The sequence below is a fragment of the Spermophilus citellus genome (assembly GCF_964194105.1).
Source record: "Spermophilus citellus genome assembly, chromosome: 10".
NCBI classification, from domain to species: domain Eukaryota; kingdom Metazoa; phylum Chordata; class Mammalia; order Rodentia; family Sciuridae; genus Spermophilus; species Spermophilus citellus.
The window spans coordinates 112,549,168-112,576,433 of record NC_138197.1 but is presented as its reverse complement, the minus strand read 5'-3'; the positions used below and the strand labels follow the sequence as shown (position 1 = coordinate 112,576,433).

Below are 27,266 nucleotides of genomic sequence, written 5' to 3'. Positions count from 1 at the left end.
CAAAGTCATTTTCAAGGTTGTTGTATGTTTGTTATTGAGAATATATTATTCAAATAGGGCATTCAAAAAGTATTGCTTTATATTGATTAATATTAAATTCATTTTTTCTATGAAGTAAAATTTGATCACAAATATTAAACTGAGTATAAAATTAGGATACAACTGAAGTATTTTGTAAAATGATAAAGCTTATGAAGAGTTAATATGTAACTAATACTTTCTTTCACAAACAAAATACATGTTATAAAAATAAAATTTCATTATGTTTCACACATCAGAAAATTTAAATAAACCTGTACTAACATGATTCCATATTGACTCACTCATTCACTCATTCAATAAATATTGTTGAGAATTTATAAGATACTATAGTAGATGTTGGGGGTATAAAGATGCATAAAATTTCATGAACATAAAAATATATGGAGCAGAAAATCAGTATCATAAATTACTTAGGAAGTTAAAATGAAGCTTTACTTGTCCATTAAAAGAAATAAACTACTAAACATGGAATAAAAGAATAAACTTGCTAGGTTTAGATATTTATATTCTAAATTATATTTCATATGTCTTTGTTTGATATGCCCAATAAGAAAGCTTATTTACTTTTCATGTCTTTTATCTATAAACTGTAACAACACTTTAGCTTTATTATAAAACTTCCAGTATGTCTTTTCTACAAATTTCTATCCAAAAATAAAGGATTAGTATTTTGTAAAAGTTAAGCTGTATTTTATAAAATTTAAGCTGCCTTGGGTTAAGCTTATGTTCACCTTTCAGCCAGGGTGGGGTGACAAAGACAAGATTTTCCCTCCTGATTGCCCAAAACAATTGAAAAATCAGACAAAACATATGGAACAACAGTTTCCAGATACACAGGACACAAAGCAGCAGAAGATAGTAATCCCTGGGGTTGGGGGCAAATGAGGTGAACAGGAGGATTGTCCCTCTTACAGCCTAGTGAGAGTGTCCAGGCAGCAGTGGAGGGAAGAGGAACCTGGATGAGTCTGGTGGCTTTCCTGTTGAAGGACCTGCAAGGGTGGGAAGGCCAGTGCAGCTCGAGCTTATGGGGCAGAGTTCCAGACAGTTGAGCTCTGCACTGAGAGAGAACTCCTTCTTAAGCCTCCAGCTGGGTATTGATCAGCACATGTGTGTAAGGAAATCGCTTCAGCCAGACAAGGCATCACCCTAAAGGACAAAAGGAATAATCTCCAGAGATCACACAGGACAAGGAATAGTTCAGCATGGAAAATCTGTTAACTCATCATTAGAATAATTAAAGGGGCATTGCTTCAATAAGGGGCCAAAATGTGTTCTCTGATAAAGGATGGTCCAGCCTAACAAAAGTTAAAAGCAATCCTCAAAAAAATCCAGCTCTTCTCAAGTAACTTAACTGTATCCTAAGAAGAAGCTCAAAAATACCAAACGAGTGCTAGGGCTCATTGGCAGAGCCCTTGCCTAGTATGTGTGAGACACTGGGTTTGATCCTTAACACCATATTAAAGATAAATAAGGAAGAAGGAAGGAAGGAAGGAAGGAAGGAAGGAAGGAAGGAAGGAAGGAAGGAAGGAAGGAAGGGAGGGAGGGAGGGAGGGAGGGAGGGAGGGGCATGTTGTCTACATCTACAACTACAAAAAATAATTATAAAAATACCAAACTATTCATCACCCAACAAAGTAAAATTCACAATGTCTAGAAGCAAACAAGACTTGCAAAGAAACAGGAAAATGCAATGCAAAAATGAGAAGAAAAATATATCAATAGAAACAAACTCTGAATGACAAAAATTATAGAATTAGTAGCTTAGGACTTTAAAATAATTATTAAACTATATTCCTTATGTTTGAAAGGTGGAGGAAAGATTGTTCACCTTATGCAGAGGCATGGAAAATATAATAAAACCTCAAATTTAATGTCCACTGTTGCAAAATTTGATGTCTGAGATGAAGAACACACTGAATAGTATTAGTAGATTAGATGTCATACAAGAAAAGATAAGTGAAGTTCAGTGCATAGCAATAGAAACGATAAACAACACAAGGAGAAAAGAGCCAAAAAAGAAACACAACATCAGTGAAGTATGGAACAACTTCAAGCCATTTAATATATGTGTAGTTGGAGAGGAGAGAAGAATGAATGGGAAAAAAGAAAGAAAAGAAAAGAATGGCTGAAATTTTGACTATTTTATTTTATTTGACTATAACTATAAACCCACAGCCCCAAGAAGTACAATAAGCCTTAAATGCAAAAACAAGAAGAAAACCACTCCAAGTCACATGATAATCAAATTGTTTAAAAACAGTCGAAAGGTGAAAACCTTAAAAGCAATCAGAGAAGAAAGTAATATGTTTGTGTAGAGGAACAAATAAGAGAATGACAAAAGGTTTTTGTCAGAAACAATGCAAGCCAGATGACAGTGAAGCAGAAACTTTAAATATTGAAGGGGAAAAAAATTGTCAACTTAGAATTCTATACCCAGCAAAAATATCTTTAGAAAATGAAAAGGAAATAATGACTTTTTCAGACATGGAAAAAAAAACTCAAAATAAGTTTATCAATAGCAGACCTACATTATAGGAAATGTTAAAAGAAGTCTTTCAGACAGAAGAAAAATACCAGATATCAAAAAAGGAAAATGTGAATACATATAAAATATCCTTTTTCTTGTTTTTAAATTATCTTTAAATATAAATTGTCTTTTTAAAGCCAAAGTATCATCAATGTCTTGTGGGATTTATAACATGGAAGCAAAATGCATAATAACAATAGTACAAAGGTTGGGGTGGGGAAAAGGAAGCATATTGTTTTATACTATATGTGAATTAGAATTTGTGACCTAAATGTAGACTGTGATAAATTAATAGCTGAGTGATAGAGCACTTGCCTAGCATGAGTGAAACCCTGGGTTTGAGCCCCAGCAAAGAAAATAAGAAAGGAAGGAAGGAAAGAAGGAAGGAAGGAAGGAAGGAAGGGAGGGAGGGAGGGAGGGAGGGAGGGAGGGAGGGAAGGAAGGAAGGAAGGAAGGGAAGGAGGGAGGGAGATACTATAAATCCTAAACCAACCACCATAAAAAGTTTATAATTAACAAAAAGGAGATAAATGTGACCCTAAAATATTCAGTCCAAAAGAAGACAGAAAAATAAAGGAAATGGAAAATAAAACAAATAGCACAATGGCAGATTTAAAATAACCCTACTGATAATCACATTAAATGTAAAAGATGTAAATATTCCAATTAAAGGCACAGATTAACAGATTGGATAATATGTTTTTAAACAACCACTGGGTCAGGTGTGATGGCCCATGCCTATAATCCCAGCAACATGGGAGGTTGAGGCAGGGGGGGTCACGAGTTTAAGACCAGTCTGAGCAACTTAGACCCTCAGCAACTTAGTGAGACCCTATCTCAAAACAAAAAATAAAAAAGGGCTGGGGATGTAGCTCAGTGAGTGGTAAAGCATACCCAGGTTCAATACCCAACCCCCCAAAATTAAAAGCCTAACTGTGTTGTCTATGAAATACCCCCCTTATATATAAAGACATAACTAAGTTAAAAGCAAAAGGATGGAACAAGATATACCAGCTAACACTTCAAAAGTGGCTATATTACTATCAGACAAAAATAGACTTTAGATCTATGAAGATAAAGGAGTCAATTCATCAAGAGACTATAACAATTTAAATGTTTATGCACCTAATTATTGGACTTCAAAATACATGAAGTAAATGTGTATGTATGAATATTTCACAATGAATCCCATTATTATGTATAATTATGGGATGCAACAATAAAAGTACATGAAGCAAAAGCTGAAAGGAGAAATAGATAAGTTGACCATTGTAATTGAAGATTCAACACCTTTTTAAGGGCACAAGGAGAATTTATCAATATAAACTATATACTGGGCCATAAAATAGGTATCAATCAATGTGGAAGATCTATATCACACAAAATATGTTCTCTGACCAAAATTGAATTAAATTAGAAATTAATAACAGGAAGATATTTGAGAAGTCCCCAAATATTTGGGAAATAACAACTTTTGAATAACCTATGGGTGAAAGAAGAAATGAAAAGAAAAACTAGAAAGTATTTTTTAGCGAATGAAAACAAAGACAACATATCAATTAAAGAAATGTTTAGGAAAAAAAGATAAGTCTTAAATCAATGATCTAAAGTACCACTTTAAGAAACTAGTATAATAAGAGTAAATAAGCCAGAGTAAGCAGAAGAAAGTAAATAATAAAGATAAAAACAGAAACTAGTGAAATAGAAAAACAAGGGAAAACATCAATGAAACAAAAATCAGCTTCTTTGAGAACATGAAGATGTAGGATTTCGAATGCTACTAAAGAACAATGCAGTTATGTTTCTAAAGCTTCCATTTTGGGTAAGAAAATGAGACCAGAAACTATGGAAAAGATCTACTATTTCTTTGGGTGTCTGCTCATATCTGCCCAATCCTTTTCCTTGAATATAGGAAAAATCTGTGTGCCACTGAAGAGAAGGAATTTATAAAATCATTTTGAAGTATATTACATATTTTTACAGGGGTATTAATGCAATGGGGTATGTTCATGTGCTCTCATCAAGAGTGCAGAATTTGTGGTAAAAGCATCTTGCTTTCTTAATTCTACTAAATCCTATCCTCTATTTAGCTTCTCCTTTCAAAATGAAATTTGAGAAACAGTTCATTCACTTATTCCTCCAACGGCAATTATGAAATGCTACAATGTGCCAGAGACTGTGGGACATGCTGGGAACACAGCTGTTAACTAAACAAGATCCCTGCCCTCTGAACACTGAGTCTAATGAGAGATACAGACAAGTAAATAGGCACTAACAATAGACTAGTGTACAAGTGCTATCATGGAAAGAACGAGTTCCAAGGGCATCCACAGGATGGATAATCAACTTGGACATGAAGTATTCCCCAAGCTACCAGCTTAAAAAAAAATAGTGGATCAGGGGAAGGGAAGAGGGGAGGGAAAGGGAAGAGACTGGGGAAGGAAACTGACCAAATCATGTTATGTGCATGTATAAATATGGCATAACAAATCCCACTATTATGTATAACACAAAAATATGAATATATAAAAGAAATTGTTAATGTGATGACTAAGTTTTTGTATCTTTATTTTTTTCTTTCTTTCTTCCTGTTTACTTTGTTTTTATTTCTTATTTAGGTGCATGCTAAGGATGCACTATACCACTGAGCTATACCCCCAGCCCCATGTTCCTTGAATTATTGTGATTCAACATAGACAGTGAACTTTTAGATAGGGAACAATATGTAAGGTCTGAGTTAGATTCTAAAAGACCTCCTTTACTGCTATGTACCTAATATTTATTCCTTGTTCTGTTCAGTGTGTTCATACTGTTTGAATTTTTATGTCAGAGTATAAATAAGACATAGAATGTTATTTTTACTATTCAACATTGTTATTGAGGGTATGTTGTGTGTGTGTAAAAATTCTAGAAAAGAAAGACAATATAGGCAGTCTTAACTTGTTCCAGACTTTTTAAGGATTGCTTCATTACACTTGGGCATAAGAAACAGCAGAGCCTGAGCCAATAATCCAGATCCTCAGGCAAAAGTTTAAGGGAGTCCTGGCTCAGAAAAGCCAGGAAAGATCAGGAAAATGTGAAGATTCCAAAGATGAAGTAGGAAGTTGCTTCTGATTCATTCAGAAGGCCAGACATTTTAAAAATTATCTATTTTCTTTTTGACCTATTGATATCACATTGGGAAACTCATCTTTAGGAAATTACTGTATATGCCCACATTTTAGCTTCAAAGTTGTTCATGATAGTTGGTTGCACTGGAAAGTTGTAAACAACCTAGTTGCCCAATAATAGGAGCCTGGATAAATAAATTATGTCATATCCATAGGATGGAATGCTAAGCAAGTTTCAAAATTATGCAGTAATGTTTCTCAAACTTAATCATGCATCAAAAATCACCTGGAAGGACTGCTGAAACACTGATTACTAGGCCAGGCCTGCAGAGTTTCTGCTTGAGTTGATCTGGGACAAGGCCCAAGGATCTGCATTTCTAACAAATTTGCTAGGGATGCTGTTGGTCTGGGGGCCATACTTTGAGAATCACTGATGTAGAGGTAAATTTATTGACTTGGAAAAATGTTCAAAAGGCATACGAAGTTACTGACATATTTTATATATAAACACAGAAGTTTAGATGGAAAGATATTATCAAGTTCATATCCCCAGTTGTCTTTGGGATGGTTCACACTGAAGGTGCTTACTGTCTAATACTTTTTGAATGACAGATTTTTTTTCTGTAGTGAGCAGAACATTAACTACTAAAACATAATAAAAATACTTAATTTAAGGAAACAAGGTCATGAAGTATTGACCAATAGCATGAACAAGCCAGAAGTATCTAAGTGTGCTTGATCTTAGTCAAAAGCTTGGTTCCTGACTTTTTAAAGGTACCATGTTGAGAGTATATATTTAGAAGCAATTGGGGACACAGGAACAGCAATGGGCCCATAGATAGATCCTGTTTGGGGATGGAAACCAGAACAGGCTGATGTTCTATGGAGGACTTCTACACTTCATCTGACTTCATTTTAGCAGTGCCATACAGGCTTCTTCTGGGGACATTTGAAGAAAACCTGGGTGGGACCCAGAGGGCGACCTGCCAGAATTTTGAAGCATCTGCATTGGCGCGCTCTTTGTTTCCTGATGCAGGCTAGATCCACTTCCCAGGGTATCAGATTAAGGCGTCTCCTTTCTGGAAAAAAGATTTCATGGTTTAAATTCCCGTTCACTTTTGTGTCTGTAGCACTCTGCTGTCTCCTTTCCAGCATGCGGCCTCAGGGGTCATGATGTCCGTCCCCTGCTGATATCAGCGTGCCAACTGTGGTGTCAGGCACACCAAGCACAGAGCCACCATTCAGCCTCCACAGGCTGCGTCCAGGAAGCAAAAGAGCTTCTAAGTTTCCCCAAACCTTGACAGATCTTCCTCTTAGCTCTGTCTGCAATGAACAACTCTCAACTCCCAGGGTGAGGGAGGAGTAGGGTGGGGAGGGAGAGGGAGCCAGGGTAAATGTCAAGGGTAAATATGTGACAGGAACAGAGAGAGCAAACAGCTGCCACCAGTGTTCAGGAAAAGGAAGGGTGGGCAGACAACATGGAGAAGTGCACTGCAGACTTTTCAGAGAACAAGTTGCACTGGGTTACCCTTTCCTTGTCCTTGATTACTGTGGTTGATAAAAGGGGCAGAGGGTGGGGGGGCCCACATCATTTGAATTATTTAGAGTAAGAGTTTCTCATGAATATCTAACAGAAATACTGGTGTTTGGGATGACATACTGAAAATGAGTCCTATTTAAAGCCCACAATGGATTCAATGTAGTTTTGTTTGTGGGTTTTTTGGGTTTTTTTTTTTTGGTTTGGGTTTTGAATGTTTCAAAATATGAAACCATATTCTGATTTCTGCCTTTAAAAGAAACAATCATCTGGCATTTGCAGGGAAATGGATGGCATTACAGCAGATTATGCTAAGTGAAGTTAGCCAATCCCTAAAAAACAAATGCCAAATGTCTTCTTTGATATAAGGAGGGAGCGACTCAAAACAGAGCAGGGAGGAAGAGCATAAGAAGAAGATTACCATTAAACAGGGACGAGAGGTGGGAGGGAATGGGAGAGAGAAGGAGAATTGCACGGAAGATGGAAGGAGACCTTCATTGTTATACAAAATTACATATAAGAGGATGTGAAGGCGAAGGGAAAAAAAGAGAGAGAGAAATGAGTTACAGTAGATGGGGTAGAGAGAGGTGATGGGAGGGGAGGGGTGGGGAGGGGGGATAGGAAGAGGATAGGAAGGACAGCAGAATACAACAGACACTAGTATGGCAGTATGTATAAACGTGGCTGTATAACCAATGTGATCCTGCAATCTGTACACGTGGAAAAATAAGAATTCATACACCATTTGAATCAAATGTATGATATATGATATGTCAAGATCATTGTAATGTTTTGAGCAACTAATAAAAAAAAGAAACAATCATCCACTCTCATCACTTATTTAAGTGACATTATTTAGAAACTTTTTTTCCCTAATATGTTGTTTTCCACTACTTTACCTGTGGTTAAACAGGGAGGAATATTGTTTAAGAAACAACTTTTTTTCTAAGCTTTGCAAGTTTAAAATGCATAGAAATGCATACTCTGGTTAGTTATTCAGTTATTTATTACAGAAATTAGGCAGGACCCTTATATAGCTTTGGTATTTCATTCTGAAGGAAATGGGAGGTCTTTGGCAGAGGGTGAGCAGGGGAAAGTGGGTTTAAGCAAGGGAATGAAACTATACAGCTTATGTTGGTAGAGGATCATTCTGGCCACTGTATGGAGGCCAATGTACTTTGAATTGTCCCTTCTTCCCTCAGCATTATATTTCATGGAGGACAGTTTTGGAAATGTGCTCCTATACATAATTGAGGACATAATCCCATACAATGAACTTTTGATTACTGTGGTTGATAAAATTCATTTTGGTATAAAATGAATTTCTAAAGTGAAATTTTTATATGCAGAGAATTTCTTAAAGAAAATTTTTTTTTGGAAAGTTCCTTTTGGATACATTATACCTAAACGGAATTTTTTCCAAAGCCTACTTTTGACTTATGACTCCCATATAAAACATAGACTCACACACATGCCCAAAGGCTTCCCAGTAGCCAGCAGCCAAAGTCTGTCCCATCCCAGCCTCTTCCCTTCAGAAACAAAGTGTTAAGTTGCCTTTAAAGTCTATCTATAACCTACATAATAAATTACTTAATTAAACCTTGCATTTAATCAAAAGTCCTCTTAACTAACTTGATCAGCCATTTTTTTTCTCCCTATACTTGGTTTTAAGTGACTTTTGACTAATTCTGGAAATCAAATTCATCCCGAAGAGAAGCATATTTAACACCAGCAAGGATATCCTCAAAATGTGCCACCAGTCGGGAGGGTGACTCTAGAAAAGATTGGCCACAATAGTAGCCCCAATTAATAACTAAGCAATCTTTGAAAAGGTCAGACTTCATTTAGAAACGTAAGTTCCTGGATCTTGATTTTGCAATTGCTTCCTGACTGGTCTTCCAGTTTATATTTTTTACCATTTATTTATTTAGGTTCTGGGCCTCACACAAGCAAGCTAAGCACAAGCTCTACCACTGAGTTATATGCTCCCAGCCCCTATTCTTCACCTTTTATAATTCATTCTATTTTCAGATGTGAGTTAATCTGTTTATGTGGGTATAGTGGTACATACCTGTAATCCCAGCAATTTGGGAGGTTGAGGCAGGAGGATGGCATGTTCGAGGCTGGTTAGCAAAGCCAACAGCAACTTAGTGAGACCCTGTCTCAAAATATAGATAAATAAATGAAAAAGACTGGGGATTTAGTTCAGTGGTAAAGTGCCTCTGGGTTCAATCTCCACTACCAAAAAAAAAAAAAAAAAGAAAAGAAAAAGTTTTCTTTTTAGAAGAGGTGACAACTGAGATCCCTTCTCTGCCTATAATCAACCTTTCAGTGGCTTCCACTCCAGTTAGAGTAACTCTACCGTGGCTTTTAAAATTTTTTTCTAGACAAGGTTTCACTAAATTGGCCATATTGGCCTTGAACTTGTGATCCTCCTGTCAGCCTCCTGAGTTGCTAGGATTACAGGCATGGACAACTGCACCTGCTTACCATAGCTTTAAGGTCTTTCTTCATGTCTGTCTGGCACAGGCTTTCTGTCCTCTGCAGCCACTCTCCCCTTGGTCACTGGTCTCCAGTCGATGGCCTTGTTGTTCCCGGCCCAAGCCAAGCTTGACTTGTTGAGGGTTGTTAACCTTGATATTCCTTCTGCTCAGAATGTTCTTTCCTCAAGATCTTTGAATGGCTGCCTTTGTCACTGTCATCAAGTCTGCGCTGGTTACTTAGTGTATACTTCTTCTACCTGAAGAGGCAACACTTCTGCTCCCTAGAATAACAGGGCGGTTCTTCCCCAGGTGAGATCAAGGCCTTAAAACCTGGTGCTAGCTTATCACTCATAGATAACAAAAGTATAAATCAAACTGAGACTGCATGGGCAAACATTTCAGGGTTTGTACACAGCCTCTACACACACAATGTTTCTCTTTTACAGGTTATTTTCAGAGCATTGTCACCACCATACGATGCAGAGAACCCTTATAGTGCCAAAGTTCAGGAACAGCTGAAGATCACCAACCTCCGTGTGCAGCTGCTAAAACGACAGTCTTGTCCCTGCCAGAAAAATGACCTGAATGCAAAGCCTCAACATTTTACCCACTATGCAATCTATGATTTCATTGTAAAGGGCAGCTGCTTCTGCAATGGCCATGCGGATCACTGTATACCTGTTGATGGCTTCAGACCAGTCAAGGCCCCAGGAGCATTCCATGTGGTAGGTAACTCAAGTGCTCCTCTAAGAAAAGCAAGTCATAAGTTACCTTCAACCTCGGCTAGTGGTAATTTAAGTTCCCTGAGATTTGGTATATGTCTAACAGAGTTTCTTATTTCTTCCTCTGCTGAATCACTCCTCCAACTCCATACCCATCCTATAAAGTACTTATTAACTTGTTTTTTTAGAATTATAGTCAAATGTGATAGCTAGATTTCTTGGAAAACACCCATGCCAATTTTCAGTGCCATGACCTTCAGATATAAAGCCTAAGATGAGCAGTAGGGAGAGGTCAACATAATCACATTAGTGACATTGTCACATTGAATCCAGCTTTGATGGTAAATGGGGACTAGACTGCAAACTAGAAAGCTTGTGTGAGGTAGAGCCACTGTTGAGTAGATTTTCAAGTGGGGAAAGCAAGAACCTCAATTTAATGCCTGGTGTCTTGCTGTCCAAATAATAATTCTCTGTGAAGACCAGTCTGACCCTTCTTCATCCTAAGACAGAGTTAACCTGTCTTTCTTCTATGTTCATACATGTTGTGCTTTCCTCTGGACTTTTTCTTATCTGCATCCTCCAAGAAACCATGAACTTCCTGAAGACAGGGACTGCATGATCTTCACATCTTGGGACCAACAAGCATGTCACCTGAGTCAGGAGCAGGTGCTCAGTAGGAGTTTTATTGAATGATAGCAATGTAGGAATAGGAAGATAATGAGAAATTAGTTTCATTGTCTCACCTCATCCTCAAAAAAAGAAACAATGACTTGGACAGCAACCACTTTGTCAGGATACATCCAGAACTATAGATAGAGATTAGTCGAGGAGAAGAAAAGTAGGAGATGGCTCTAATTCTTTAATCTTATATGTTGCTCTGATATTTCTGAGCAAAGCAAAGCAAAGACAAAATTAAGTTTAAAAGGTCTCAGTGTATCCTTATTGCATTTCCTGAAGAACAGATTCCACACTCCTTCCTCCTTCTCCCATCCTTAACATAGAGTAGGATCACCAGGGTCCATGGACTAAAGCTGATCAGCAGCACAGCATGTGCTGGCTGGGCTGTCTGCAGGGCACAGGGCAGCAGTGGGGGAACTCAAATGAGTTCCTGGCAAATGCTAAGACAGTGGCCAGGGAGTAACAAAAGCAGAATCAATCTATTACTTCTAGTGAATCTAAGGCTCCCAAAGTTGAAGAAAATGAAGCTTTCACGCAACAAATACCTGCTAGTTTCCAGACACTGAAAGAAACTTTGAAATTGTGCTGCTTCTGCCAAATTGTGCACTGGCACACACCTGTAATCAGTGACTCAGGAGGCTAAGGCAGGAGATCTCAAGTTCAAAGCTAGCCTCAGCATCTTAAAGAGGGCCTAAGTAACTTAGAAAGACCCTATCTCAAAATAAAAAAGGCATGGGGATGTGGCTTAGTGGTTAAGTGCCCCTGGGTTCAATCTCTGGTTTAAAAAAATGAAAGAAAGAAATTATGCTGCTTCAAATAAAGAGCAGAATAATTTAGTGTATCTTGTTTAATTGGGTTCAGGTATGACTCAAATAGGAAATAACCCAGATATTCATGGAGACATATACTAGACTGAAGACTAGAAAGCCTGTGTGAGGTAGAGGATTCATAAATTTCTGCCACTGTATTTTGGTGAATGCATGAAAGAAGGCCTTTTGTTTCAACTGTATGTTATAATCCTCACCTTACAGGTCCACTTCAGAATAGAGTGCTGAGAAAAAGGACAGACACAAGACTGGGGACCCCCATCATATGGCATGGAGTAGGCCCTCAGTAAATATTTGTGCAGTGAATGGCCTGAGACAACCTAAATAGCTCTGATCAATCAGACTAAATTATTAGGGTTCTCACGAGCTTTATAAAATATTCATGAGCATGCATTTAAAAATTATTGTTTCTTTTTTTCTCTTTTTAAATAAATTCTCTGGGTGTAAACTTTCAAAGAGTTAGCAGTATTTTCTAAAGCTGAAAGGGAAAATTCTGTAAGTTTCTCTTTATTCTATTAAACGAAAAAAGGGGTAATTACTCAAAGTAAACAGACTTTTGTAAAATCCTTAAAATAAAATTTTCTTATACAACATTCTGCTGGCAAGAAAATTACCAACTCAAGGAAGCAGCTGAATAACCAAGTAAAAGGGATTAGATATTGAGTGCTTTTCCATTTTAAAAGGATGTTTGAGTGAGAAGTCTTCATTCTAAAAGACCGTATGGAATGGGAACCTCATTTCCTTACTGATCTCAGGCTGCTTTGAAATTGAAAGCAATTTCCTATTAAATAAGACTAGTTTTCTGATGTATTTCTACCCAGTTTTCATCTTCTGCAGTGGTGGTAGTAGTCCTTTGTGCTATAACTAAACAGGTGCCGGCGCTAGGCCAAGCCCAGCCAAACCTGGAACTAGGACAAGGTAAGGGATAGAAAACAATAAAAAACAGGCTAAGTGCCAAGACTGTCAGCTTCCAGGGATCCAGTTCCATGAGAATCCTTTCTCTGTTCTCTTAAAAAAAAAAAAAAAAAAAAAAAAAAGCCATAAGCAACTGGACCACTAGAGGCAATGGTTCAAAATATGAGTAATTTTGGTTTCAGATTTTTTCCCACCCCTAAGCTTAAGAGCAATTTTATTTTTATCTATATTTTTCTGAATTGCAAAGTACTGGTACAGGTTGAGTATCTCTTATCTGAAATGCTTAGGTCCCAGCAGTGTTTTGGATTTAAGAACTTTTCAGATTTTGGAATATTTACATATATTCAGTGGGATATCTTGGGAATGGAACCCAAATCTAAACACAAATTTCATTTGTTTCATATATATCTTATACACATAGGCTGAAGGTAATTTTATACATTATTTTTTACTGCATCTGTGTTTTGACTGCAACCCATCACATAAGGTCAGGTGTAGAATTTTCCACCTGTAGCATCATATCAGCACTCCAAATTTTCAGATTTTGGAGCATTTCAGATTCTGGATTTTGGGGTTAGAGATGTTTGATCTGTTTTAAATTTTGTTTTAAATTTTGAAGTGATCACTTCTTTTGAATGTGAAGTGTTTTATTTCTAAAATTGCAAAGCTGAGCAAAGTGCACATTATAAGCATAATCTTTTGTAAAACACCTATAAGGTCACCTGCATTCCCATGTTTGTCTGTGGACACCATTCATTTTATGTATACCTCTGTAAATAACAGGATTCACAAATTTATGTCTACAGAATGGAAGGTAGCCTCTTAAGAAATGTTATTCTTTGACAGGTCAGCTTGTCATAAGTGTGTATACACAAATCTAACTTTCTTTAGCACATCTTTTATCTATATTAGTGGCTCTCAAAGTGTGGCCCATGAACCAACAGCATCAGCATTGACTGATAGCTTGTGAGAAATTTAAATTCTCAGATGCTATCCCAAACTTAGTGAATCAGAAACTCTAAAGGTGGGGCCCAGGACTCTGTGTTTAACAAGCCCCTCAGGTGATTCAATTCAGGTCCTCACTAAATTTGAGCCTTTACAGACTGAGCCAATTCATCTGCTTGTAATACTCTTTCTAGGATGAAAAATTAATTAGTGAAATGAAATCTGATTTTATGGTACAGAATTCTTGATGGTTGATGATAATGAATTGGCAAAGTTCGTGGAAATGATTCTTGGACTATTTCTTAAACTATCTAAGATTTTAGGGTTATTTCCTTTCTTTGGGAGAAGGTATACAAATTGGCTATATTATGTGTCCTTTTTTGTGTGAGGGGGGAGATGTACTGCTGATTGAACCCAGGGCCTCACTCATGCTAGGCAAGCCCTCTTCCACTGAGCTACATCCCCAGCCCTCTTCATGTGTCTTTTAAAGTAGTATCACCTTCTCCATGTTTCCCTCCTCCCCATTTCCCAGTTGGCCTTCCCCAGTTCCATTTTTCCTCAACTGTTCCTTTTGCTGGAAGGCAAAACAATGCCATGGTTAAGACCATAACACTGCAGTCAAATCGACCTAAACATGGCTTACCAAGCTTTTACTAAACTACTCAGTCTCACTGAACCTCAGATTCCTAATAAAACAAGGATAATATCTACTTCTGCAGTTACTGTGAGGATTAAAAAGTATGGTAGCCAGTCTGGGATCTGGTAAACCCAACTTAACATTGCTGTTATTATGATACTGTGTTATCTCAGTCACCTCTACTGTTTCTCCCACATACAGTTCTTCCCCAATAACAACAAAAATCAATCATGGCTATGTGCTGCTTGACATGTTTACAAGGATAGGATTTTGTGGCAAGGAGAACTGTACTTTGACTCCAGACTGCTGAGATCCCAGAAATTAAGTGAAAAGGAGATCTTAAGCTTTCTTCTCTTTGCAGCTGTAGAGGACTGATTTAGTTCTCTTTTTTTCCAAACAGCTGGCGACTTTATAGCTATTGGATGATGGGTGATAATAAGAAGAAACATGGACCATTTCATTGTTGTACTAAAATATCATCCATTGGATAACACAGAGGCCCTAGAGTACCAGGGAGAATTATTTAAATGCCTTGAGCTATACTTGTTTAGATGGACTTTTCTTTTGCAATGAGAAACTCATTAGAAAAGAGTGTTAAGATTTTGACTGATGTGTTCTAAATACAAGAGTAAACATTGAAACCTGTGGAGTCATGTTAGTGGAACTTGGGGATAACGTTACTTAGTCACCTAGCTTTGTAAGGCAGGCTTTAGAAGAATCATTCATATGGCCTCATTCCAAAAGTTTTTTTCCAACTGAATTGAGTACACTTGTTCATATATTTATGAACAATATATATTTATATTTGAATATCTTATATATCACATTTTATAGATTCGGAAAAGATTTACATAATTTATTTTCTTTTGAAAATTTCTTTACTGTATTATAAGTAAGCCAAAGGTATATATTTAGAAAGTTCTTGAATATTCAAGGTCTTAAGGAAAAGATCTGAAGGTTTCAAAACAGTGTTATTAAATCAGGATTTTAAAATCTTTTATATAGTAAAACATACACTCATGTTTGGAAATAAACATCTGTAAGTCAGCATAGAAAAAAAATCTTAGCTATGAATTAGAAATACTCATAGTCATCACTTATTAAATGCTCACCATGTGTCAGGTCATATACTTTTAGACTACAAATGTTATTGAATTTAATCTTCACAAGAACTATGTACTATATCATCACCGTTTTTTCATAAATGAGGAACTGTAGGTTGGAAATGTTACCCGACTTCTCCAAAGCTCAGAAAGGGTAGAGATACACTTTAAATTCACCTGTCAGGCACCAGTGCTATTAAAGATGTAGATCTAACCAGGGTTGGCATTATGCTAAGAACAGATAAAAGAGAAAGGATGGGAGGGACAAGGGGTTGGGGATGGGTTCAAGGGACTGAGTGGGATGATGAGATTTAGAAGATGGAAGTGAGGATATGAAACATGATATCAACAATTAGCTGTTTTATATTTTATAAAACTCTTTTTCATCCATTATTTTACTTGATCTTTACTACAACTCCATAACATATTTCTATAGCTATTCTGAAAATAAAGGAAATCAAGGTACAGAGAGATCAGCTTACTTATTTGAAGTCACAGTAACATAGCAATTACACACACTCAGTTTTGTTACTACTGCACCCCACCTCCACCCACAATAAACTTCCAAGGGGGAAAATACTCTTATTCAAAAGACTCTTCTTATAGGGATAGGTAATATATCCACGTCATCTACATTTTAATATGAAATATTAAGTTAATATTGGTTCTCTCTTCTCTTCCATTCAGCAACTGGCAAGTTGGCCCAAAGGGAAGAAAAAGAGAAAGAATAAAAGCAATAACTTTGGGTAATCTCAAAGTAAATAATTTAAAAGTGGCTGTCTTTGGCAAGGAAAAGTAACTTTGTTTCATTAGTAAGAGGGATTTCTGGATTTCCTATCCTTTACTTCCATCTTTTCCTAAATCATTTTTGCCGCTGATGAAAAGCAGCAGGAACCTTACCTATTTCATTTCTCATAGTGGGATCAGGGTACAGTGTATTCCTAATATTAACAAAACATGCAGTATGCTAATTCCACACAGTTGGTGTGAGACTGTTCCTAATTTGTCTCAAGGTTTTAAACTTCTTTTCAACACTCTGTGTTAGTATGGTATAGCTTTGCCAGTAGTCCCTTAGCAATGAATAACTACTCACTGAGCAATGAGTAATTACTCTTTTTATTTGATGATTAGGAAACCAGAAGACTTCAGAACAAGGGGAATTAGAAAATAATCTTTGCACTCATGGAAGGATTCCCTGTGGGATTCCTTTCAAGGGTTCCCCCAGAACATTTAAACTGTTATTTGTAAGTACTTAATTATTTCACAGAAAGGTGAAAGGATAAAAACATCTGAAAGCTAAAATGTTGGTGCCAGAGATGATATATCTAAAAGTAAAATAGAAGCCAACAAGAAAGTAAGGTTAATTCTCCAAAATATTACATTTTTCATTCTGCTTTTTGTGAACTTTCTTGGCAGAAAGTAAAGCACATATCTATCTAGATCAAAACTGGAGGCATTGTAAAGGTATAAAAATGAATCTCTTTAACAGGTTTGAACTGCCAGTTCTATAAATTTGGGATGGGACAATTTAAATTTGTTATTTTTCTTGCTTTAAAGTGCCCCCACTCCGGAGCTGGGCACAGTGGCACTCACCTGTAATCCCAGTGGCTCAGGAGGCTGAGGCAGGAGGATCGAGAGTTCAAAGCCAGCTTCAGCAATTTAGTGAGACCTATCTCTAATAAAATACAAAATAGGGTTGGGGATGTGGCTCAGTGGTCGAGTGCCCCTGAGTTCAATCCCTGGTACCCCCAAAAATAAATAAAGTGCCCCCACTCCAGGTTTAAAGCAGATCTCACTTTGCACATTTTTTTCATGAATAATTTCCTTTTCATTGTAGCACTTTTGAGTCCATAGTGTGAATAGTTGAGAACCTGGAGTAAGATCTCTGTCTGGAAGGCCTGGTCTCCCAATTTAATTGCTAATATTGAGGAAGAGAGGAGGGAAGAAGCAACAAGGAAAGAGAAACAAGCTAATGTTACGGATGGCTGTCTGACTTCTGGTTTACAACCAGTTTCCTCTGTCGTACTTCATTTGCATCTTGCCAGTTTTGTAAAAGCTGGAAATGTACTTTAACTTGTCCTAAAATAATTACATCCAATAGAAGATAAACTGTAATTTAAGTCCTTATTTCCTTTTGCAAAAGGAGCATTGTTATTGAACAGATACATACGTTTAACACACACTTTATAATAATTTCAGAAGACAGAGAAAATTCAGTCTTTTTTTAGTAATATGGAACTATGATTTCTGTTTAGCTTTTCTCTCTAGCTCTTTAGACACAAAAAACCAGAAAATTATGATTTTTAAAATAAAAATTTATATTGTTAGCTTTAAAAGAACTCACATGTTAGAAATGGAACATGATTAAACAGTCTGACCATTAAGTATTTTATATGTGATACTCACAGCTATGACATTTATAAGAATAAACACTGGTCAAGTGTCTGTTGCCTTTTATTTCTTCATCTCTAAGGACATCTCTACCAGGCGTGGCATGTGGCTGGCTCAGCCAGCTCTCAGAATTCTGAGGGGCAGTGGTTTCAATGTTTGCCAGATAAGAACCTAGTTTGAGCTCTAAAATTAAAGGGAACATGCAATTGGAGCATGTCCATATACTGAACAGAGGAGACAATTCATAGGTGCAGCGCATTTATCTTTTAATTCCTGTTTGTAATTTCAGTTCCCATATGTAATAAAATATAATTTAAATATGGGATACATAGAAGTAGGAAGAGTGAGGACAGCTTTGCTCCAATCTTTTCTACCTACTTTCACTAACATGGAAAACAAAGAACCATAGCCTTTCTCAGGTAATTGGATTCTTAGTGGTCTTTCCACAGAAACCCCAACATTCCGCAGGCCTTTCAGAGCTCCCTATATTTTTCTCAATTATAGCACTTACCTCACTGTATTGTAATTATTTGTTTACATGTCCATCTTTCCTGATCTGCTAGTTGCTAAAAAGGGACATTTGTAATGTCTAACATGTAATAGGTTCAAAAAATCCTGGTCAATATATGAATGAATTAATCAATGTTATTATGTTAATAATGACTGGTTTTGATTATATCACACATGTATACACATTTTTTTCTTTTAATTCCCAAACAAATATATAAAACTAGTATTTTTATCCTATCTTTGGGAGTATAGGGGTTAAGAAACTTATGTATCTAATTACAAAATTTATTATTTTATGTCACATTTACCCACATAATGCTAAGAAAAGAACCTTCAAACTGCTTAGTACTGTTTCATATAGAGTGCTTCTTATTTTCAGTTGATATTTTTGTGGTCTTATGAAAGCAATAAGATAAAGACTAATAATCCACTTTTTATTTTTATTTTATTTTATTTTATTTTTTAATAGTTGATAGGCTTTTTATTGGTTGTTCAAAACATTACAAAGCTCTTGACATATCATATTTCATACATTAGAATCAAGTGGGTTATGAACTCCCATTTTTACCCCAATACAGATTGCAGAATCACATCGGTTACACATCCACATTTTTACATAATGCCATACTAGTAACTGTTGTATTCTGCTACCTTTCCTATCCCCTACTATCCCCCCTCCCCTCCCCTCCCATCTTCTCTTTCTATCCCATCTACTGTAATTCATTTATCTCCTTGTTTATTTTCCAATTCCCCTCACAACCTCTTATATATAATTTTGTATAACAATGAGGATCTCTCTCCATTTCCATGCAATTCCCCTTTTCTCTCCCTTTCCCTCCCACCTCATGTCTCTGTTTAATGTTAATCTTTTCATCCTGCTCTTCCTCCCTGCTCTATTCTTAGTTGCTCTCATTATATGAAAGAAGACATTTGGTATTTGTTTTTTAGGGAATGGCTAGCTTCACTAAGCATAATCTGCTCTAGTGCCATCCATTTCCCTGCAAATTCCATGATTTTGTCATTTTTTAGTGCTGCGTAATACTCCATGGTGTATAGATGCCACATTTTTTAATCCATTCATCCATTGAAGGGCATCTGGGTTGGTTCCACAGTCTAGCTATTGTGAATTGTGCTGCTGTGAACAGTATGTGGCAGTATCCCTGTAGTACGCTCTTTTAAGGTCTTCAGGGAATAGTCCGAGAAGGGCAATAGCTGGGTCAAATGGTGGTTCCATTCCCAGCTTTCCCAGGAATCTCCATACTGCTTTCCAAATTGGCCGAACCAATTTGCAGTCCCACCAGCAATGTACAAGAGTACCCTTTTCCCCACATCCTCTCCAGCACTTGTTGTTGTTTCACTTCATAATGGCTGCCAATCTTACTGGAGTGAGATGGTATCTTAGGGTGGTTTTGATTTGCATTTCTCTGACTGCTAGAGATGGTGAGCATTTTTTCATGTACTTGTTGATTGATTGTATGTCCTCCTCTGAGAAGTGTCTGTTCAGGTCCTTGGCCCATTTGTTGATTGGGTTATTTGTTGTCTTATTGTCTAATTTTTTGAGTTCTTTGTATACTCTGGATATTAGGGCTCTATCTGAAGTGTGAGGAGTAAAAATTTGTTCCCAGGATGTAGGCTCCCTATTTACCTCTCTTATTGTTTCTCTTGCTGTGAAAAAACTTTTTAGTTTAAGTAAGTCCCATTTGTTGATTCTTGTTATTAACTCTTGTGCTATGGGTGTCCTATTAAGGAATTTGGAGCCCGACCCCACAATACGTAGATCGGAGCCAACTTTTTCTTCTATCAGACGCAGAGTCTCTGATTTGATATCAAGCTCCCTGATCCATTTTGAGTTAACTTTTGTGCATGGCGAGAGGAGGGGATTCAGTTTCATTTTGTTGCATATGGATTTCCAGTTTTCCCAACACCATTTGTTGAAGATGCTATCCTTCCTCCATTGCATGCTTTTAGCCCCTTTATCAACTATAAGATAGTTGTAACTTTGTGGATTAGTCTCTGTATCCTCTATTCTGTACCATTGGTCCACCCGCCTGTTTTGGTACCAGTACCATGCTGTTTTTATTACTATTGCTCTGTAATATAGTTTGAAATCTGGTATTGCTATACCGCCTGATTCACACTTCCTGCTTAGAATTGCTTTTGCTATTCTGGGTCTTTTATTTTTCCATATGAATTTCATGATTGCTTCATCTATTTCTACAAGCAATGCCATTGGGATTTTGATTGGCATTGCATTAAACCTATAGAGAACTTTTGGTAATATCGCCATTTTGATGATGTTAGTTCTGCCTATCCATGAACAGGGTATATTTTTCCATCTTCTAAGATCTTCTTCTACTTCTCTCTTTAGGGTTCTGTAGTTTTCATTGTATAAATCTTTCACCTCTTTTGTTAGGTTGATTCCCAAGTTTTTTTTTTTTTTTTGAGGATATTGTGAATGGAGTGTTTTTCCTCATTTCTGTTTCAGAAGTTTTGTCGCTGATATACAGAAATGCCTTTGATTTATGCGTGTTGATTTTATATCCTGTCACTTTGCTGAATTCATTTATTAGTTCTAGTAGTTTTTTTGTAGACCCTTTTGGGTCTTCTAGGTATAGAATCATGTCATCCGCAAATAGTGATAATTTAAGTTCTTCTTTTCAAATTTTTATGCCTTTAATTTCTTTCATTAAGGTCATCCCAAGGAAAGGAAATCCTCTTATATCCTCTTACACAGGCTTTGTAAATAATGTAATCATATAAATATTAAAAATGTCACACTGGTTACCTTTGATCCAGAGTCACATTTTTTTCATAGGGTAACTAGCTAATCTTCAGTATTCCTTTCCATTATTGGATTTCTGAAAAGTGATGAAAGGAGAAACACAGTGAGCTTATTTCTGATATTGCCACTGTTTTTCTTAAACTATTCTTCAGATATGGATGACACAACATTTTTTGGAACATTTTTATGTGATTTTTCTGGGTTGAACAGAAAAGAAATTGAAATGAAAATTTAATTCTATTTCACCCTATACTGACTTTTAATTTTAAAATATCATTCTAATCTTAATTTACTCCTTTTTTCCAAAATATGAAAAACCTTAATAATTCAATTACAAAACATTTGGCTTATAATTAAATAGCAACTAAAATTCATGTTAGATTTGTTACTAACAGACCTGATTCACATGAGATATTTGAATCCATTCTATTGTATATTATTTCCTTAAATTCATCAGATTACAATGGAATTACAATAGTCTTGCCAGGGAATTAAATGGTTATTATGCAGTACATATCTAGAAAAACAAGAACCTGCTCTTTGTGTTTTAGATATCAAGTAATGAGTAATTATGAAATTTAAAATATTCTATTTTAGCAATAAATTATTCTAATGAAACCTAATAATATCTGCTTGACTAGAATGCTCAGAAGCCAAAGAACTATATTAGCATAAAGGTATCTCATAATAAATAGTTGATAACATTTCAATATCTAGTATAGCCACATTACATAAGTTGTAGGACTTGAAAACAGAGTATAACATTTGTAAATACTAAGACATAGATGGCCTTAAATACATCAGCTATCCCTCAATATAATTAAATATAAATTAAATTAAATTTAATTTAATTTCTTATACTAGATTTTCAAAAGGTTTTTTTCATGCTATAACACCTGTTGAAGAAATTTAGTTATAGAAATTGTATTTTACTTTTTAGCTAAGATACATCCTTTAAAATATTTTCGTCTAGACATTGCTAAGCCAGTCATGACTGATGCACTATTTTTTTTCCCAAGTATTGAAAAGAGTAGTAATACTTCCCAACTAAGGAAAGAGAGTAGTTCTTGGTTATAAAATTTTATTTCAGTAAATATCTAGATGACCATGTGTTTTGAAATTCATGATAGGTTTAGCATCAGAAAGTCAGCCAACGTACTATGCCATAATGTTAAAATAAAGAACAAAACCACATGATCTTCTCAATAGAATCAGAAAAAGCATTTGACAAAATCCAGTATCCTTTCATGAATAGTGAAAAAAATAGCACTCAAAAAAACTAAAAATAGACGTTCCCTTCCTCAACATAATAAAGGTCATCTACCAAAAAAAGCCACATTTACATCATACTTGGTGGTGAAAGACCAAATGCTTTCCCTCTATGATCAGGAGCAAGACAAGAATGCCTGCTCTCACCACAGCTATTCAATTTTGTACTGTAAGTTCTAGCCAGGGAAATTAGGCATGAAAAATGAATAAAAGGCATCCAGATTGGAAGAGAAGTAAAATTATTTTTCTTCATGGATGATATGACCTTATATATAGGTAAGAACACACACACACACACACACACTAAATACTGGACTTGATAAACAAGTTCAACAAAGTCATAGGACATAAAATCAACGTTCAAAAATCACTTGTATTTCTATATAATAACAATGAATAATCCATTAGTAATATTAAGAAAACAATTCCATTTACAACCACATCAAAAACAAATAAAACACTTAGGAATTAAAATAATCAAGTAAGACCTGTATACTGAAAACTCAAAAACATTGTTTTTTTAAAAAAAACCTTTATTTATTTATTTAAATATTTATCTTTTAGTTTTCGGTGGACACAACATCTTTGTTGGTATGTGGTGCTGAGGATCGAACCCAGGCCGCACGCATACCAGGCGAGCGCGCTACCACTTGAGCCACATCCCCAGCCCAAAAAACATTGTTAAACAAAGTAAAGACCCAAATAAAGGGAAAGACACAAAAGTTTGGCCACCAATTTAAAAATGGACAAAAGGTGTGAATGGACATTTTTTCAAAGACATGCAAAGGTAGCTGGGGCTGGGGCTCAGTGGTAGAGAGCTTGCCTTGTACTGTGAGGCACTGATCCTTAGTGCCACATAAAAATAAATAAATAAAATAAAGGTATGCTGTCTATCTACAACTACAAAAAAAATTAAAGATATGCAAGGTATCAATAAGCACATAAGAAGATGCTTAATGTCTTTAGCCATTAGAGAAATTCAAATCAAAACAATGAGACCCTACTACTCAGTGTAATAGAAGGACAAACATAAACAAGTGTTGGCAAAGACATAGAGAAATTGAAACCCTCATATGTTTCTGATGGTAATATAAAGTAATGTTGATGCTGTAGATAAGAATCTGGTATTTCCTAAAACTGTTTAATATACAGTTATCACATGACCCAGCAAATTCTACTCCTTAGTTATACTCAAGTAAATTGTAAATATATATTTACACAAAACCTTGAACATAAATGTTAATGACAGCATTATTCATCATAGTAAAAGAGTTGAAATATCCCAAATTTCCATCAGTTGATAAACAGATAAACAAATATAGTATATCCATACAATGGAAGATTATCCAACCATAACAAAGTATGAAGTGCCAATACATGCTACAACAAGGATGAACCTTGAAAACATTATGCCAAACAAAAGAGGTTGGACATTATGCTAAACAAAAGAGATTGGATACTTTTTATACGAAATGCCTGAAATTGGCCATTCCATAAAGACAAAACAGGTTGGTGAGTGCCAGGTGCTGAGACTCAAAGGCAATGGGGAGTAAGTGCTTGGTTGATATGAGGTTTCTTTCCAGGGTGATGGGAGTGTCCTGGAATTAGTGTTACTGACTGTACAACATTTTGAATAGTCTGAAAATTACTGAATTATACACTAAAATATTTAAATGATGAGTTTTATGTTATGTGAAATCTCAATACAAAAATATAAATAGCTCAAAAACAAAATTATGACTGGTTATATAAGACTTTTGTAGAATGAATACATTTCTTTTCAAGTCCCAGTCATTAAACTGTTTTTAAAAAGCAGTATCTTTGGATGGATGGGTTTTAAAGAGACCAATGTGTCCAATAGCCATGGCTGTGGTTTCTGGACATATACTGCAGATCACAGATTTCTTAATGACTGTCTATTTTGATAGATTTGCCAAACAAGAAGAACTTTTTAAATAAGACAGTTATTTCCACCTTGATGTTTCATATGAGCATACACAATAATGCAGACTGTGTTCTACAAGACTCCCATGGAAACAAGCAATTTTCAAATATGAAGAGAGGTATCTGAATGAATTAATTCAACAACAGAAGCTATCAAAGAAAATATGCCTTAGCAACTTGCTTCTTGTACTACAATCAGGGGCTCATTTATCTTAAACAAGTCAACTTTTGTAACACCCTCTGCACTGTATAGAGAGTACTGAGTGACAGTCAAACAGGGCTGTCAAGAAAGAAGGAAAACAGTGGGAAATGAGAACTAGAATGAATTGAAGGAAAAAAAAAAACTTTGTAAGAGAATGCAAAGTAGTCTGTGACAAGGAATTTTCCTTTAAAATGAGCAAAAGCTATGTGATCACATTGAGTAAATGAATGTCAATGGGGTGAAAAGTACTTAATAATCCCCACAGCATTTCTAATAGGATCTACCTGGCCCCCAACTAATTATAAAAACGCATCTAAATCCTAAAAGACATTGAACAAGACCCTACAAAACCTTCCTTCATTCTCATGTCAAGCCCTGCTGAACAGATAAGTTGCTTACAAAATGAGTTCTATTCTTTTTTGCTTTCACTCAGTTTCCCAGGTTCTTGCCTTAATATCGTATTAAGATTTTTAACAGCACATTAGTGGCTACATATTATTAATTCCACCTTGGCTATTCTTTCTAAAATTAAATAAGTCCTAAGAAGTTGAAATCGAGATGCTCCCTTTTTCCCTCAAAGAGATTATTTTCGGTGTTTGTGGGAAGGAAAACAAAAATATTCCTGGATGACATCACTGTCCTAAGATGGAGCGTCTCATATTTTGGGAGTCTCTTGGGAGTTCCATTGCCTGTTCTGCCATTGATTTGCTGTGTGATCTTGGAAAAGTTTAAATATAAAAAGACAAGTGCAAAGTGAAACTATGAAAACAAGACTTAACTGAGATCAAGTGAAGAGCAGAGAGGGAATTAAATGGCCTCATGGCAACTGTCCTCGTAACTGAACTTAATGACTGGCGACAATTTTGGCTTGAAAAAAAATTCCATATTACCTAGTTGTGCAGTGAGGCAGTTTCTTATATGGTATTATAGGAAACTCAAAATTTACCTATGGACAAGCACTGCAGTACACATCTAGTGACATTTGTCAATCTTTTTTGTTGTTGTTCTTTATTTGCAGTTTTTTGTTGTTGTTCTTTATCTGCTAGAAATCATTTTTTAATGCCTATCTATCAGAAAAAAATTCTTAAAATCCAGTGGAAACAAAGAACAAATAAGAAACAGTTCCACACAAGGAAGTAAAGAAACTGTGACTGTTATAGCAGAGAAAAGGAGTCAATTTGATATTCTTAAACAATAAAGTGTTAGATGTACTGAAATAAGCATCTTAAAAGTCATAATACTTTACTCTGTTGACAGTTCATGCATGCAAATCTGAAGCCAAATTATGCATATATGCTAGTTCAATTCACCTGTAGGATCTAGTTGAATAGATTATCTGCTAGAAAACATTTTTTAATACCTATCTGTTAGAAAAAATTCTTAAAATCCAGTGGAAACAAAGAACAAATAAGAAATAGTTCTACACAAGGAAGTAATGGTATGGAGAAAAAAAAAAAAAAAAAGCTCCCAAATTGGTAATAGTGTGATCTTATCTAAATGTCATCTTCATAAGCGTCCTGGGCATTCCAGCTTTCAGTCCAATGCTATTTGCATTTTTTAATAGCAGAAATATTTGTTACAGAGGGAAGATAAAGTACTTGATGATACTGAAAAGAGGAAGCTGGTAAAATTAATCTTACGAAAATATAAGACATTCAAAACCCACTTATCTATATAAAATATGTAGCAATCCCACCTTTAGAAGTAAATCCTAAAGTAGTACTCTAGTTTAAAAAAAATCTTCAGTTAACATATGGAGGGTAATAAATGTCACTGTTAAAGGATAAATTTTTAAAACATTACATAGTTCTTAATATACCATATTTCACAGATTGATTCAAGTGGGTTATGAACTCCCAACAATAAAATAAAAAAATAAAAAAAGGATAAATTTTTAAAAGGGAAAAATCATGACTCACACAGATATAAAATGAAAATGTGTCAGAGATGTATTTAACTCATTAACAAAGAACCAGTAAGACATTACAACCAGGACAAAAGAAAATTCAAATAAACCACATGTTCATAGGCAAATAAAACATGTATTTATAAATGGGTGCAAAACAGGTAAGAAGGACAATGATCAATTACATTCTATCAGACACAACTAATTTGTGTTGCTATGAATAAGAACTATTTGCATTATTACTAGTTTTCTACAACTTAGAGTTATAAAATAGCTTGATGATAATAAAAGGGAGAGAGAGCCAGACAGGACACTGAAATTTTTTTTTTATTGGTTGTTCACAACATTACAAAGCTCTTGACATATCATATTTCATACATTAGATTGAAGTGGGTGACACTGAAATTTTTTTCCCCATTTCAGAATTTATCAGTTTGGGGTTTTTTCCCCAGTAGTAGAATATGATTTGTTAATTTGGGAAATAGGCAAAGAAAAATAATTCTGGTTCTGAGGTTTCCCAAACAAATGATGTATTTTGAACTTAGGAAGTTCATATTTATAAATAAAAGCAGTCCCTATCCATAAGGAAAGAGAGATTTGTTTGTTCTGGGAAGCCCATTTCTTCTCTGATGGGTAAGGAAGAATCCTACCTAAAATCACTCAAGATTCCAACATTTAAACTCTACTGCTCACTTAAAAAAAGAGGTATTGATCCAGTGAACCAATTTTAAACATT

General features: G+C 35.6%; 1 protein-coding gene across 2 annotated transcripts in view; it reads left to right on the top strand.

The window, feature by feature from the left end:
* The window catches only part of NTN4 (netrin 4), a 106,828-nt gene that overhangs the window by 27,147 nt on the left and 52,415 nt on the right, over positions 1 to 27,266 (top strand). For both annotated transcript variants that reach the window (XM_081310315.1, XM_081310314.1), the window contains exon 3: positions 10,146 to 10,424. In XM_081310315.1, the coding sequence (XP_081166441.1) occupies positions 10,146 to 10,424 (279 nt within the window). The remainder of the gene's footprint in view (positions 1 to 10,145; positions 10,425 to 27,266) is intronic.